General features: G+C 33.6%; 4 protein-coding genes across 4 annotated transcripts; 2 read left to right on the forward strand and 2 right to left on the reverse strand.

Annotated features, from left to right (window-relative positions):
* The first annotated feature begins 506 nt into the window (after positions 1-506).
* On the forward strand, positions 507-3,270 carry LOC105956391 (cytomatrix protein-like protein). Its single transcript, XM_012980239.2, has 6 exons — positions 507-889; positions 1,010-1,100; positions 1,345-1,406; positions 1,514-2,017; positions 2,681-2,752; positions 2,839-3,270. Exons 1-6 carry the CDS (start codon positions 737-739, stop codon positions 2,953-2,955), a joined length of 999 nt encoding a protein of 332 aa, XP_012835693.2. The 5' UTR covers positions 507-736; the 3' UTR covers positions 2,956-3,270.
* A 1,432-nt stretch (positions 3,271-4,702) lies between these two features.
* On the forward strand, positions 4,703-7,071 carry LOC105956424 (flavanone 3-dioxygenase). The gene is made up of 3 exons (XM_012980274.2): positions 4,703-5,183; positions 5,773-6,201; positions 6,437-7,071. Exons 1-3 carry the CDS (start codon positions 4,809-4,811, stop codon positions 6,758-6,760), a joined length of 1,128 nt encoding a protein of 375 aa, XP_012835728.2. The 5' UTR covers positions 4,703-4,808; the 3' UTR covers positions 6,761-7,071.
* A 3,233-nt stretch (positions 7,072-10,304) lies between these two features.
* LOC148771930 (uncharacterized) lies at positions 10,305-11,570 on the reverse strand. The gene has a single exon (XM_088815287.1). The coding sequence runs from the start codon at positions 11,568-11,570 to the stop codon at positions 10,305-10,307; it is 1,266 nt and encodes a 421-aa protein (XP_088671413.1).
* Positions 11,571-13,096: 1,526 nt separating this feature from the next.
* Positions 13,097-13,704, reverse strand: LOC105956374 (hypothetical protein). The gene has a single exon (XM_012980224.2). It carries the CDS (start codon positions 13,612-13,614, stop codon positions 13,234-13,236), a length of 381 nt encoding a protein of 126 aa, XP_012835678.2. The 5' UTR covers positions 13,615-13,704; the 3' UTR covers positions 13,097-13,233.
* Positions 13,705-14,692: the final 988 nt, after the last annotated feature.

A 14,692-nucleotide genomic window follows, 5' to 3' on the forward strand; every position in this document is an offset into this window, starting at 1 on the left:
GAGAATTACACTATTTGTCGTTCATGTTTGGCCCGATTCTAATTTGGTCTCCTTGTTTCAAAGTGAATAAATTTCATCCTCCAAGGTTTACTTTAAACACATTTGGTTCCCTCCATCACGTGTCGGTTCACATCTAACTGAAAACACTATTTCGGGCCAAAATTAAAATTGTTTTGGGTTGAAAAACAATTAAAAAGTTTAAAATACTATTTATAATTATTAAATTTATTTTTATTATACTAAATATTATTGAAAAAAATAATTATAGATAGTACTTTAAATTTTTAATTGTTTTCCAGCCTCGAAACAATTTTAAATTTCAATTTTGGCCACGTAATAGTGTTTTCCGCTAAATGGGACCAATGTGTTTAAAGTTAAACATTTGAGGTGAAATTTGTTTACATTGGAAGAAAAGGGGACCAAAAGTGGAATTATATCAAACATGAGGGCAAAAAGTATAATTCTCCCAATTTGTCAATACGACCGGACCATTGGTATAAAAGCCCAAAAAGTAGAGAAGAAAATCAATTCCTGGTGCAAAGAGGGGAGCCCACTTATAAATTAAAATTTCGACCGTTGGATATACTTTCTCTCTCTTCCGCTCTCTACTCTCTCTCTACTGTTTCTCCATCTTCTCTGTGAAAACCCCCAAAATTCGTACTGCACTATCATCTTTTGCTAATTAATTACTCAATTTATCTGCAAGTTCATTCTATCTATATCCTAAAATCTCTGGATGGGGAAACGCAAATCTCCAAACAAAGCCTCCGATCGCGAAAAGAAATGGGATAAAGTGTTCAACGCGTTAGTGAAATTGTCGCAGAATCTTCAGAATGATCGGCAGTTCCTTGAAGATAGAGTCAAATCCTTGAACGGAGTTATTTATATGGTAAAGATTTCCTCTTTTTTTGTTTCCACTCGTTTGTGCGTTTGTTTAATCTTTTTTTAAGTGGAATTTTGAATTAGGGTTTTGACAATTGGGGCTGATTTTGTGAATTTTTCGATGCAGATGAAGATGGAGAAGAAAGTCGAGTCTGCGAAAACGGAACTTATGTTGGGTTTGAAGGAGAGGGATGCTTTGATTTACAAGCATAGATATGGTTAGTTCTTTTTTTTGCCCTAATTTTTTAACCCAAAAAAGAGTTAGTATTAATTTGTTGTTATTATAATAGGAAGTTTTAATTCATTATCTGTATCTGTGCATATATTATCGAGTAGAGTGGCGTAGATGATACAGTGGAACTACTTAGCATTACTCTCTTTTAAACATTATATTGCATTGGTTAATTCTTTTTTTTCTCGTCTTCTTATCGTTATATCGTTGTTTTGTTTTTTTTAATGTAGAGCAAACCGACGATGTTATTGAATGGTTTCAGTGTCTCGCGCAGAAATGTCCGGACCCTAAAGTATGCTCTCTCGTCTTTTACATGTTTAATGGATTCCCTATTGATATTCTGCTTTCTTTATGATTAATTATTAATGATTATTATTATTATTGTTATTATAATTTCAGGATGTATCAGATGATGTGAGTAATAAAAGGGATGGCTCGAAGAACAAGGCACTTCAAGATGAGGTGAGGAAGCTGAGAAGTGAACTCGAGAAATGTAAATCGGAGAAAAAATCTGAGGTCACTGCTCTCTTAGCAGAGAAGAGCTTTGTCTGGAACCAGTTGAAAATTATGGAGAACGATTTCGCCGAACAATTAAAGAAGAAACGCGATGAAGTTCAACACGCAAACGAAAGGGTAACTGCACTCGTTAACAGAGCAGAGGAATTGCAAATCTCGAATGAAAAGTTGAGAACTGGCTTAACCAAGGTGGAAAACGAGTCGGTTCAAAAGAGCGAGGAAATAATCAGACTTTCGAAGGAAATCGAGCTCTTGAAATCGTCAACACCCTTACTGCGATCTTGCAGAACAGAGGCGAACAAAATCGGAGGAGGAACGAATAGTACTGCTAATCGAAGGGTTGTTACAGTGAAGAAAGAATCAGACCCTTCACATAACATTGAAAAGGTGACGGTTCGATTTGTGCTCAACTATTCATTACTTGATTTTTTTTGTTCATGGCATATGAATTTAGCATGCAATAATATTGACTATATATGATGACATAGAATCTCAAACCCGATGAACAGTATTTTGTTCTTGTAATTAATCGAGAGTTTGGTTTAGCCTGTAATTGTGTGGACTCTCTCTCAATCATTTTCTTGTCTGATTAATCGAGAGTATGTTGTTGATCATCTGAATTTGCTGGCTTTTAGTTCCTCAGATCCCAGTTATGTGTTTATATGGTGATTTATGTGCATGGCCAATCTAGTTGACAATTAGGTAATGTTTGAATACTGAAACCCTCGTCTTTTGCACTACGTATGCGAATAATTTGGCCAATCTAGTTGACAATTATCGTCCATTAGTTGATAATTTTGGCAGTTTATAACTCACAAGCTAATATTTTCTACTCGAGCCGTCTGTCTACGTTATAAAATATAAACTTATACATGTATGATTCCAATATTTTCTATATAGTTTAGTGCGAAAAAAACAAAGAAAAGGTTAACCATTTTCTTTTGTGATTCTGTAGAATCTTCTGCATTGTTTTTGTTATAAGTCAACGTGATTTAGGAATATTATTCATCGGTTAAGCAGCAGTTTGATTTTCTGTAGAATCTTCTGCAGATGTGTCGTACGAAAAGAAGTGCGCATAAGTCGACTGGAGGACAAGCTCCTAAGAAGCAATTCATGAGAAAGGTCGGTCTCTCTCCCACTTAACAACTCCTCTTGTTTTTCACATCATGCATGAATTTATAATTTATATAGAGTTCGATTTTTTGCAGGAAAGCAGTAGTTCAAGTTCGAAGAGAAAATTAGTTGATGATGATACTCCGAAACTATTCACCTCCTCCTTCAAAGTACCTAAATTGAAGTCTACTTCGTCTCTACAAATAGTTTGAAACACTCCCACTTCTGTGTGTACATTCTTTTGCTTCTGATCCACCGATAATTTGCGTGCGCTAATTATTTAACTTGGTTATTTTATTCGTAACTTCTAATACTAGCACACATTTAATTTGCGTGTATAATTTAATTCATTTACTAGGCGTCGGGTATTCGTGTGTAATTTGTTTGTGTAAATTTCTTGCACAGTTGTGCTCTTGTGTTGGAATAATTCAATTTTCATTGGATATATTTAGTGGTTAGATGTTCAAAATTGTTGTAACAGTTTGCAATTTTTGGATTTAATACAGCCTCGGTTGATTTTTTTTCGATTTGCGATATGGGATTTGGATTCGACGAAGTTGCTGGAACACTTTGTTACGAAATCTGTTTTTTCGTGTACGAGATCGGATATTAACATCTCGATCTTATAAATATTATACAGTAGAACCTCGACAAGCATTATACTCGGTGAGAATGTGGTAAATTATTACTTTGATATTTTGCTAAATTAATAGAATTTCTCTAGTCTCGACTTTATTACTTTATAGAGGTTTAAATGTACTCGATAAAATATTTCGAGAAAAATATATTCTAAATTGTATAATTAATAAACATAATTATAGTGAAAGTCACACGTGCAAGAAAATGGAAGAAAGGTAGATGTCAAAAAAAGGAAAAAAAGTTGGGTGGTGGAGGTTAAGAATAGCAAGCATGCCACCCACCCGGAACGTCAATTTCATTTATGGTAACAATCTCAGTCGTACATTGCAATCATTTTCAGGCAATATATATTTAAACTGCTACAGACAAAATTGAAAAAAAAATCAGTAAAGAAGATGTATTGAAATTGTAAAGTGATAAATAAATAAAATATAATATAAAAAATAGCGCGAAAAATACGGAGACATATTAATCATTTAAGAAAATTATTAAATATATTTTTTTTAATGAAGTAATCCGCAGCCAACTGTATATGTCACATTGGGTTAAACCTACAATCTTATATAATAACTTGTAAATTAGTAGCTTGTAAAATTGTCTTATAATATAATAGTTACCATGTATGCATGCATGGCAATCCGGATCGAAATCAACATAATTCATAAATTCCATTTTATATATTCACTTATACTCCTAAAATTGATACTATAAATAAAATAAAATAAAAAAATTGGAATTTTTGGAGACTAAAAATGCGATCGAAATTATCGAAAATTGAAATCTCTTATACATTCTAATTCGATCCAAAATTTAAAATGAATAAAGAAAATCGTAAATTTTAAAATGAAATATTATTCCAAAATCAAAAATTTTTGAACAGCGAAATCGCTGTATATTGAAAATCACGTTCCATTTATCACTTGTTAGTTGAGATATTAGTTAAGGTTGTAGTTGATCTAGAATAGTATTATGAACATGTTTTTGGGTCCAAAATTAAATTAGTTGTCGCAAACCTTAAATTTTTCATAGGCCTTTGTCGGATCGAGACTTTTATCGACTTTAAATAGTATTTCAAACATTTTTTTTAATTAATCGAGTATTAAATTATCGAAATTTTACTATACATAGACATTAATATATATATTATTAATTCAGGCTCAAAATTAAAGTAACCCAAGTTTTTTATTTTCCTTAAATGGGGAGGTTAACAAGATTACTATATATGTTGAAAGTTAAGTGCGAAAGAACGTTAGATACGATGTTTATAACATGCATCTATTACCATTGTGTATATATAATATATGTATATATATTATATATATATATATAACCCCCATCCTTTAATTCTTGAAAATCGCAAAAAAGAAAAAAAAAAAGAAAAAAAGAAACATCTTTAATTAATCCCACCAAATTAATTTAAAAAAAAATGGCTCCACTAATAATATGTAAGAAATCTTTAACTTCACTAGCAGAAGAAAAATACGTCAACAAAAAATTCATCAGAGATGAAGATGAGAGGCCAAAGGTGGCCTACAACGAATTCAGCGACGATATTCCGGTGATATCGCTCGCCGGAATCGGGGAGTGTGGCGGCGAGAGGGCGGAGACTTGCCGGAAAATAGTGGCGGCATGTGAGGAGTGGGGTATTTTCCAGGTGGTCGATCATGGGGTTGACACGGAACTGGTCAAAGATATGACTCGTTCGGCTCGTGAGTTCTTCGATTTGCCTGCTGAAGAGAAGCTTCGGTTCGATATGTCCGGAGGAAAGAAAGGTGGTTTCATCGTTTCCAGCCATCTTCAGGTAGTTTTTTTATTTATTATAATTTATTTCGTCATTATTATTTTTTGCAAGACGTTGCAGACAGGTGCGGACCAGGGGCTTTTAGTTGGAGGGCCAAAATATGGGGTAAATAAAGAGTAGGAAAAAAATAATTTTTATGGGCTAAAAGTGTACAAATTTTGAATTTTAAGTGGAGGCAAAGTCTATAAATTAATAGATAAGTACCAAAATGCAATTAAAAAAGTAATAGAATATAGGTGATTTTTTTTTCAACAGGGGTGGGCGCCTCCCTAGGCCCCACGTGGTTCCGCCCCTGGTTGCAGATATTATCTATCCTAGATTGGGGCGGAACTAAGAATTTTGGTCGGGGCGAGAATTTTAATGTGACAGAAAAGATTTACGGGCGGGGATTTGGGGACAAGCGTAAAAAAATTGGGATATTTACTTAAAATAGCATAATATAATTAATTAAATCTTGTAAATTTTAAGTAAAACAACATAAATAGTAGATTTACGAGGATTTAGGTTAATCGTATCCCTACATATTCTTTTCATTATGTTCTACGTTACAAATAAATTGCATTTCTTTTAATTATGTTCCATGATGAAGGGCGAAGTAGTAAAAGACTGGCGCGAAATTGTGACATATTTTTCGTACCCAATTAAGGCCCGAGATTACTCGAGATGGCCCGACAAGCCAGAGGATTGGCGAGCCGTGACAGAGGCTTACAGCGAGCAGTTGATGGAACTAGGCTGCAAGTTACTAGAGATTTTATCTGAAGGAATGGGTCTTGAAAAAGATGCGCTTTCTAAAGCATGTGTGGAAATGGATCAGAAAGTGGTGGTCAACTTCTACCCAAAATGCCCGCAACCGAATCTCACGTTGGGGCTCAAGCGCCACACGGATCCGGGTTTGATTACGTTGTTGCTCCAGGATCAGGTGGGTGGGTTGCAGGCGACCCGTGACGGTGGCAAGACGTGGATCACGGTTCAACCCGTCGAAGGGGCTTTTGTGGTTAATCTTGGTGATTGTGGTCATGTAAGTTCATTTTTTTTGTTGAATAAATAGTAGTTAACTATAAATGATTTTATCATTAATAAATATTATAAAAATATAATATAATTATTGTTAAATTAAGGATGCAATTGAAAAATATTAATAAATTTTAAAAATTGTAATACCTAGAACTTTGCAATATGATTTTTTTTTTCTTAATCTCGTTTATATAGAACTTTGCAATATGATTTTTTTTTTCTTAATCTCGTTTATATAGTATCTAAGCAATGGGAGGTTCAAAAATGCGGATCATCAAGCAGTGGTGAACTCAAACTACAGTCGATTATCAATAGCGACTTTCCAGAATCCGGCTCCGGATGCAATACTTTACCCGTTGAAAATCGAGGAAGGGGAAAAATCGGTGGTCAACGAGCCAATCACGTTTGCCGAGATGTACAAGAAAAAGATGACCACGGACCTTGAGCTCTCTAAGCTCAAGAAAATGGCAAAGGAAAACAAGTTGCAAGAGGAGATCCTACAAAAAGTCAAAGTTGAAGCTCAAGTTAAGTCATGCAAAAGTCTTGAAGAAATTCTAGCTTGATTATTGGTAAAGAAAATTAAATTTATATTAGGATTTGAATTACGAAATATGTTTGAGTTGGGTGAATTTGAACTTGTAAAAGAAAATCGGGTGAAAACAGATTGATTTTTAATTAAGTTTGCGGAATAAATATTTAATGCTCTAAATGTAATATTGTATTGATGAAGTTCTGAGAAGTAATAGTTTGAGCAGTATGTTTGGTGCGTGTATTGTAAGTTCATATTATAAGGCCAAGTTTTATTTTTTTTTAATATAATTTGTGTAACACAAAAGTGTGAAAATTTGATGACAGTATGAAAATTTTCATTTAATTTCCGTTGATTGAATTTTCCGCATAAGATAAATATGAAAGATTTGTCACAATTTTTTTGGCTATTGAGAATATTCAAAGTATTTTGTAGGAATTTTATTGCCAAGTCAAACGTCGTCAATTTATAAATTCTTCTATGTATAAAATAGGAATACAAGGTAGGAAATAATTTATGAAACTACAAATGATTTTGGAAGATATTTTCGTATATTATAAAATAAAGGGCTAATTACAGATTACCCCTGAAGTATACCTCTTGTAACAGATGCCCCCTAATGTACTATTTGTAACAGATACCCCCCTCCATCCACCAACTGTGATATTACCGTTTGAAAATGCTGACGTGGAGGTGCATAACTGCTCAATAATATAGCCGTTGGGACTGTGGACGAAAATACCCCTTCATTTTCTATATATATGAACAAGCTTATTACACACATTTTATCCAAGGGAGCGGCTAAAACAAATACCGGTTTTTTCTTACTTCAATACCAACAACATAAAAATAAAAAATTAATAGATAATAAATAGGTAATGACAATATTACCCTTAATGAAAATCAATATCACACACAAAATTTGTGTGGCATTGATTTTATTAAGGGTATTAACGTCATTACCTATTTATTTTTTTTCATTTTTCTATTGGTGGTATTGAAGTGAGAAAAAGACGGTATTTGTTTTAGCCGTTCCATTTATCCAATTTTCAGCACATTTCACTCACAATTTGACATCAAATTTCAGATGTATTTGCACATATTTTTTCACACAAAATACACTAAATTTTCACAATAATTTATTTATTACACTGTATTTATTTTAAGATTTTTTTTACACGATGTCGGGGGGTTCTAACTCGGCAAAATCTCGTTTCTCACGTGATTCATGTCGCTCTAACTATTACATATCTAATTTTGCAGGTATAAACTGTAGGTGCGTGAGACCCGCACAAATTCGCACAGCTTGGACGTCAAAAAACCGCGGTCGTAAGTTTGCCGGTTGTGAAAATTGGGATGTAAGTACCAAAATTTTTCTAAGTACGCCTACAAACTAACTTGACTTCTCTAATTGCATCTACTTAATTTATTGTAGAGTACAAATGGATGCAAATTTTTGCATTGGTTAGAGCCTGAAATCTGTGAGAAGGGAATTCAAATTGGCCAATCAATGCTTGAATTTCTAGACCAAAAGAATAAAAAAATCAGGAAACTTGATGAAGCTGTACTCAATTTCACAACAAAAAATGAGGAGATGAAGATGATCATTCAAGGTCTAGAGGCTAAGGCTCAAGAATCAAAAATAAAATTTGCCAAGTTCAAACAAATTGCTCAAACTACATGCACATACTCAGTTACTCAAATACAAAAAAACTGAGAAAGTTATAAAGGTCTTTGTAATTGTAATAGTTACTGTATTTATATGTAACTTGATGTATGCAACTAATAATGACAAGTCACAGTACTTGTAAGTACTTGTACTTGTCTCAAGTTGTATAATGCATACATATCAAAAACTATATTTTCTACTGTATGTGCCAAAAAATATATGAGCTTTTAACTTGTGCTTACATAATATATCAAAAACTCTTACTCATGCTCATAGATTAGTCGTGTCCCGAGTTAGCAAACTCAAGCTCTTCAGCTCTTGTTACCACGAATTTGTTGCTAGAAGATTGACCGGAGACAAATATATCACCAAACCTACTTTTCTATATATAAAGATATACATTAGTACTATCAAAATATAATCAAAGCTATAATTGTTTTGTAAAATAGGCTAGTGTTCTTACCATTTTCTTTGGTGGAGGTCCATTGTTGTTGATGCCAGGTTCACTTAGGGCTGCAGATGTGCTTTTAGGTGCAGTTGGTATATTTGACAAGGGTACAAAGATATGTGTGTTTGATATTCCAATCCCATTCCAAAGGCCTATTCCACACAATGGACCATTGCCTCTGCCTCTTCCCAAAGTTATGCCCTTCCTTCTTCCCCTATTTGCATCATTAAAGGTCTACAACAATTGACAAAAAGTTGAGAATATTGTAAAATTAATGCTAATTAAAATTAATAGTAAAATATTTGAACTCATCCAACCCAATTGGTAGTGTTTATGCTCCTTCATCTTCCCCTGCCTCTAAAATATGTGCATTCGTGGGGATCCCTAGGTGTAATATTAGAATTCTACGATAAATGAAGAAAAACTAAGAATATTGTGAAAGTAATGCTACCTAAAATTAATTGTAAAATGTTTAACTCATACCACATTTGTAGTGCCTCGACTCCTTTCTCTTCCTCTGCCTCTAAGATTTATGCTTTCGTTAAGATCTCTAGGTGCAATACTAGGAGTCTGCGAAAATGGTAATCAATTTATTGATTGTAATAACCAAAATAAGATAGAAAATACAATAAACTAAATAATAAAATAATTTATAGCTTACTGGTGCAGATTTTGATGTTGGCCTCTCTATTGGGGGTTTCTTACAATATCTTTTATTATGTGTGTCATCTCCACAGTTAGAGCAAGACATCACACTCCCTCTCTTGCATACTCTACCTCCATTGTTGATTTCATCAAGTCCCTTTCTTCTAGCCTTTTTAGGCCTTCCAGGTTGTCTTTTATATGGAGGAGGTTGAATGCATTTTATGTCACTTATATCCCATAAATTATGGTCTCCCACTGGATAAATGACAGAGCCATAAGCAAGCTTGAAACTGAGTAACAAAAGTGGACATAATCTTCTGGTTGCTTATGATCTGTGATCATGGCACATGTTGCATGGGCACAAGGTATTCCAGTTAAATCCCATTCTCTGCAAGAGCATTTGTGTTGCACAAGATCAACGATAAATGAGCTAAATCCTTGAATAATCTCCCAAACCCCAGCACCTACTTTAACTGCCTCAAACTCTTCTACTCATTTCATCTTGTAGATGTCCAACTTCTGTTGTATTCTGGGGCATAATCTGCCTTTGTACTTTCCAATCCAATCTATTTTTTCTTGAATTCTACTCATGAACTGCCTTCTAAGTGACTCAAGCATAGTTAAAATAGGCTGATCCCTGGCCTCTTTGATGTAATTATTAAAAGACTCACATAAGTTGTTGCTCAGCATGTCACACTTTGAAAACGGTGACATTTTGTGTTTGCACCATGTTTATGAGGGAATATTTTTCAGCCACATATATGCTTCTGGTGATTTCAGCCTTATAGCATTCATATTCTTTGTAAATTATTCCTCTTAGTAAGATCTAGCAGCAGCCCACATCAAGTCTTTTAATGCAATATCAGAGAATTTCAGCTTAAAGTTGGCATATAAATGTCTTACACAGTACCTATGCTCAATTGTTGGCATTAGCTGCTTGAAAGTCTCAACTAAACCCTTCTTTCTGTCTGAGATAAATGTCAATCTCTTCTCTTCAATACTCAATCCACTAATCAGAGCTTGTAGAAACCAACTCCAACTCTGTTTGCACTCTGCTTCAACAACTGCAATAGCTAATGGGAACATTTGATTATTCCCATCCCTTCCAATGGTTGCCATCAACTGCCCTCCATATGAACCCTTAAGGAAGCATGCATCTAAGCCTATTTGTGCAACAAACATAACAAAAAATCTTTGAAATGTAATTGCTCTGTATATTGGAGGGCATTCAACTTTAACAATTGTTGTAGAGCCAGGGTTAGTTTCAAGTACTTTGTTGGCATATTTTATGATTTTAAAATATTGATGGTTCACATTACCTTGAATCTTTTCCAAGGCCTTCGCTTTTGCTCTGTACAACTGCATCCTCGAGGAAAAAATCTTGACATCTCTTTTTACCATCTTCTTGAATGCATTTAATGTCATGCTAGGATCATCAACAAAATTCTGCAGATATTTATTTGCCATATAATTGGAATCTACTTTTGTATTTCTGAATTTTTTGGGACAAATATGAGGTTCACCCCTGAGTGATTTAATTTGGAAAGCTGTTGATGTTCCATATAGGCTTGCATGAATCCTCCATGCACAACCTTCCTCCTTACATTTTGCTGTGACTCGGTGCCTCTCATTCTTTAAAAAAATCAGCTCAAAACCAGACCTAATGGCATACTCTCTGATGGATTTTCTAAATACTTTAACATTCACAAACAGAAGTCTAACTTTGGGAGTTGGATTCGCCGTGTCTCTTTTCTCATCAAATTGAGGAAATTTCAGCGTCAAGTTGTCATCATCGGAATCTTGGGGACTGGTCAAGATCTTCGGGTCACTTTGAACGTCACTCTCATACCCACCATTAAAAATTTCTATCTCTTTTGCACCCGTTGTTTCAAGCTCTGCATTTACTTCGTTCTCTTGGTCATCTTCCACTGGATCACATGTATCACTAAGTCTGTCATCTTCAGCAAAATAGTTAAAATCAGATACTACAACATCATCATCACTACTCTCACTGTCGGCCAAATAAGTGGGATCAGTCTCATCATCACTCTCATCCACAATAAGATCATCAGTCTCAGCCATTGGATATGTATATGATGTTATGGGACAAAAGATTGCCTCTTCTTGTTGTGTATGTTCCATGTATTGTAGCAATGGCACATTAATATCAATCTCTTCCACATATATTACAATTTCATACAAATGTAGCTTACTATAGCACTTAAACATCGCCAATACACTCTGATCATTATCGATCATTTGAAGCCCATCGCTCATTGATTTGAGAGGTAACAAATACCAAATCAGTACCTGTAAAAGAATGCCCCAAATCCCTGACAATATTTATTATCTCAAAATATGACATTCTATCTGGATCTAGATCACTCATCACTGATATAGTCCCTCCCAAATAAGAAGCTCTTGTTGGTTCTCTTATCAGCTTTCTACCATGATTAACTCTCAGTCTGAACAAATTATCCTCTATATTTCCTATAATTTCAAATAAAAAAAACAATGGGAATCAAATAAGAGAAAATCCAAAACAAATAGAGAATGCAAGGTCTCGTTAATGAAAAAAAATTCTAAGCATTGTTCTACTTTCTAAGCACTAAAAATAAAATAGTCATTTTCTCAATAATTAATAAAATAGCAACTTAACAGTCCAAATAGTTAAGAATTTAACTCAAAAGAACTCAGAAGATTCTTCTCTGTACAATCCAAATTAACCCACCAATATTTTTAAGTAAATAAAATTCCCCAATAATTTTGTATGGATGTTTTCCAAATAAAATAGAAAAACAAAGCCACAAATACCAAAATAAAAAATCTATTATCATAAAAAAAAAATGAACTGTTTCAATGAAAATCATTTTTTTGTTCAAATTAAAAATCATGGAATGGCACATCAAACACTAACCTGTGTATTACTCTATCAGAGATTGGCTACGATTACTCGATGGCCATTGTCGTTTCGTAGATTTCCTTCAACAACACTGATATTACAGAGATCGGATTTTAGAGGAAGGTTAGGGTTTTTTTTTGGGAGAGAATGGAGAGAAATTAGTAATTTGCCTAGTCTTTCCCTCGGTTTTTGTTTTAGTCTTTCGTTATTTAGGGTTTTTCAGCCACCTCAACAAGGATAATATGGTACTTGCACACATTATATTAACACCGTTAGATGTTTAACGGTTTTTGATGGATATATATGGAGGGGGGTATCTGTTACAAATGGTACATTAGGGGTATCTGTTACAAGGGTTATACTTCAGGGGGTAATCTGTAATTAGCCCTAAAATAAAAAATAAAAAATATTTGGGCTTGAGATTCAAGAGCTTTTAATTATTCAATCTTGGCTCTTGTTTATGTTTGTTGAACCCAATATCCATTTACACGAGTATATATATATATATATATATATATATATATATATGGGTAAATTACGAGAAAAAAACTCTAACTTATTTATATAATTACAACTACCTTTCAGCTATGTATCTTCTAACGAAAAAATCTTTCATTCAATAAATAAATATGACACCGTAAGAGTAGACATGCGTGAAATAATACATAATTGAAGAATATTTGTAATTACTCAAACAAGAGGGATATTTTTGTAATTTGACATCACCGCAGAAGGGTGACCGTAATTTGCCTTGTATTACACATTTGTATTTGTTAATATAAAATGCACCATCAAATATACATACAAAAAAAAAATCCAAAAAAAAAATACTAGATGTATTTATTAAAGTCTAAACCAAGCAGACTGAAATGATTTCTGATAATAAACCATGACAAGAAGCAAAGCCAAGACAAGCATCAACCCCCAAGGCGAACTTCCCTCATCCGCCGCCGCTCCGTACACCGGCCGCCGCGCTCCGACGATGTAGCTCCACAACCTGCGGCGGAGGAGCATCATATTGACCACCAGAATCGCCGCCACCGGCAGCAGCATGAGCGCAAATCTGAACTCCATCCTGCTTCTCTCCACCTTCTCCTTGAACTCTGAATAAGCCGCCAAAAACATCAGCATAATTAAAATACCGAAAAACACCACCAACGGCAGCGGCGGCGCCGCGGATATCGAGCCTAGGGTTTCGTCTTTCCACCTCGTAACACCACCCATTTTTTTTTTATTTTTTTTTTTGCTAATTATTTTTTTTTTCTGTAATTTGGAAATAATTTTGAAGATGATGATAATATAGTCTTGCAAATAAAAAAAAAATAATAATTAAAAAAAAAAAAAGATGATAATAATATACGGTTGGTGGTGTAATATTGCTTTAGCATAAGTTCTTGGTTTGATTATGTTTTTAATCCGACGTTCCAAATTGGTTTTACGCATACTTTCGGAGAGAATAATATATTGATACGAAAAAGGATTAGTTTTCTTTATTACTATTTATTTTATTTTATTTTATTTTTATTTAGGAAGGTTTTATGTAAAAGGAAAAAAAGAATATATTCATACACTAAATCTATCTACGGCTTTGATCATGCAACGTATGCTCTTCCCAAAATAAAGTCCATATATTTTTGGATATGGAATATAATTTTTTTCATAATATGTGTTCAAATTTGAAAGGGTAAATATATAGCACTTAACTCCCCTGTAGTTTGAATTTTGTGCACATAACCCCCTGTACTTTCAATATAGGACATGACGCCCTTGTATTTTAATATAAGTACAAAACACTCTTGTACTTTCAAAAAAAAATATATTTCTAATGAGCATGATTATTTACCAAATGGGATACCATAGGGGTTATGTGTTTATATTAAAACTATAATGAGGTCATGTGCACAAAGTTCAAACTACAGGGGTTCAAGTGCTTATATTGAAAAGTACAAAAAGATCATGTGCAAAAAGCTCAAATTAAGAGGGGTTAAGCGCTATTTACCCAAGTTAAAATTGTAATAATAGTAATAATAGTATAGTTTAGGAAATTATGACAATGTCTTTAGAAAAGTTCGCCTATACAAGAATAAAGTTATCGAAATCAAGGTAAGTAATTTTTAATTATTTTGGGTGCTTTTAGATTTGAATAAAAATGTAAAAACTTTTTTTTTAAATAAAATGACAAATATTATTTTCTTACTGTATATAATATACATTATACTCTATGGGTTTGTTCGATTACCGCTATATTATACTGACTTAAAGGAAGGGGTTAGTATCACGTTCCGGAGACAAGATTCATATT

This window comes from Erythranthe guttata, chromosome 3 (genome assembly GCF_056151865.1).
Source record: "Erythranthe guttata isolate IM_541 chromosome 3, IM_541, whole genome shotgun sequence".
Classification (NCBI taxonomy): Eukaryota; Viridiplantae; Streptophyta; class Magnoliopsida; order Lamiales; family Phrymaceae; genus Erythranthe; species Erythranthe guttata.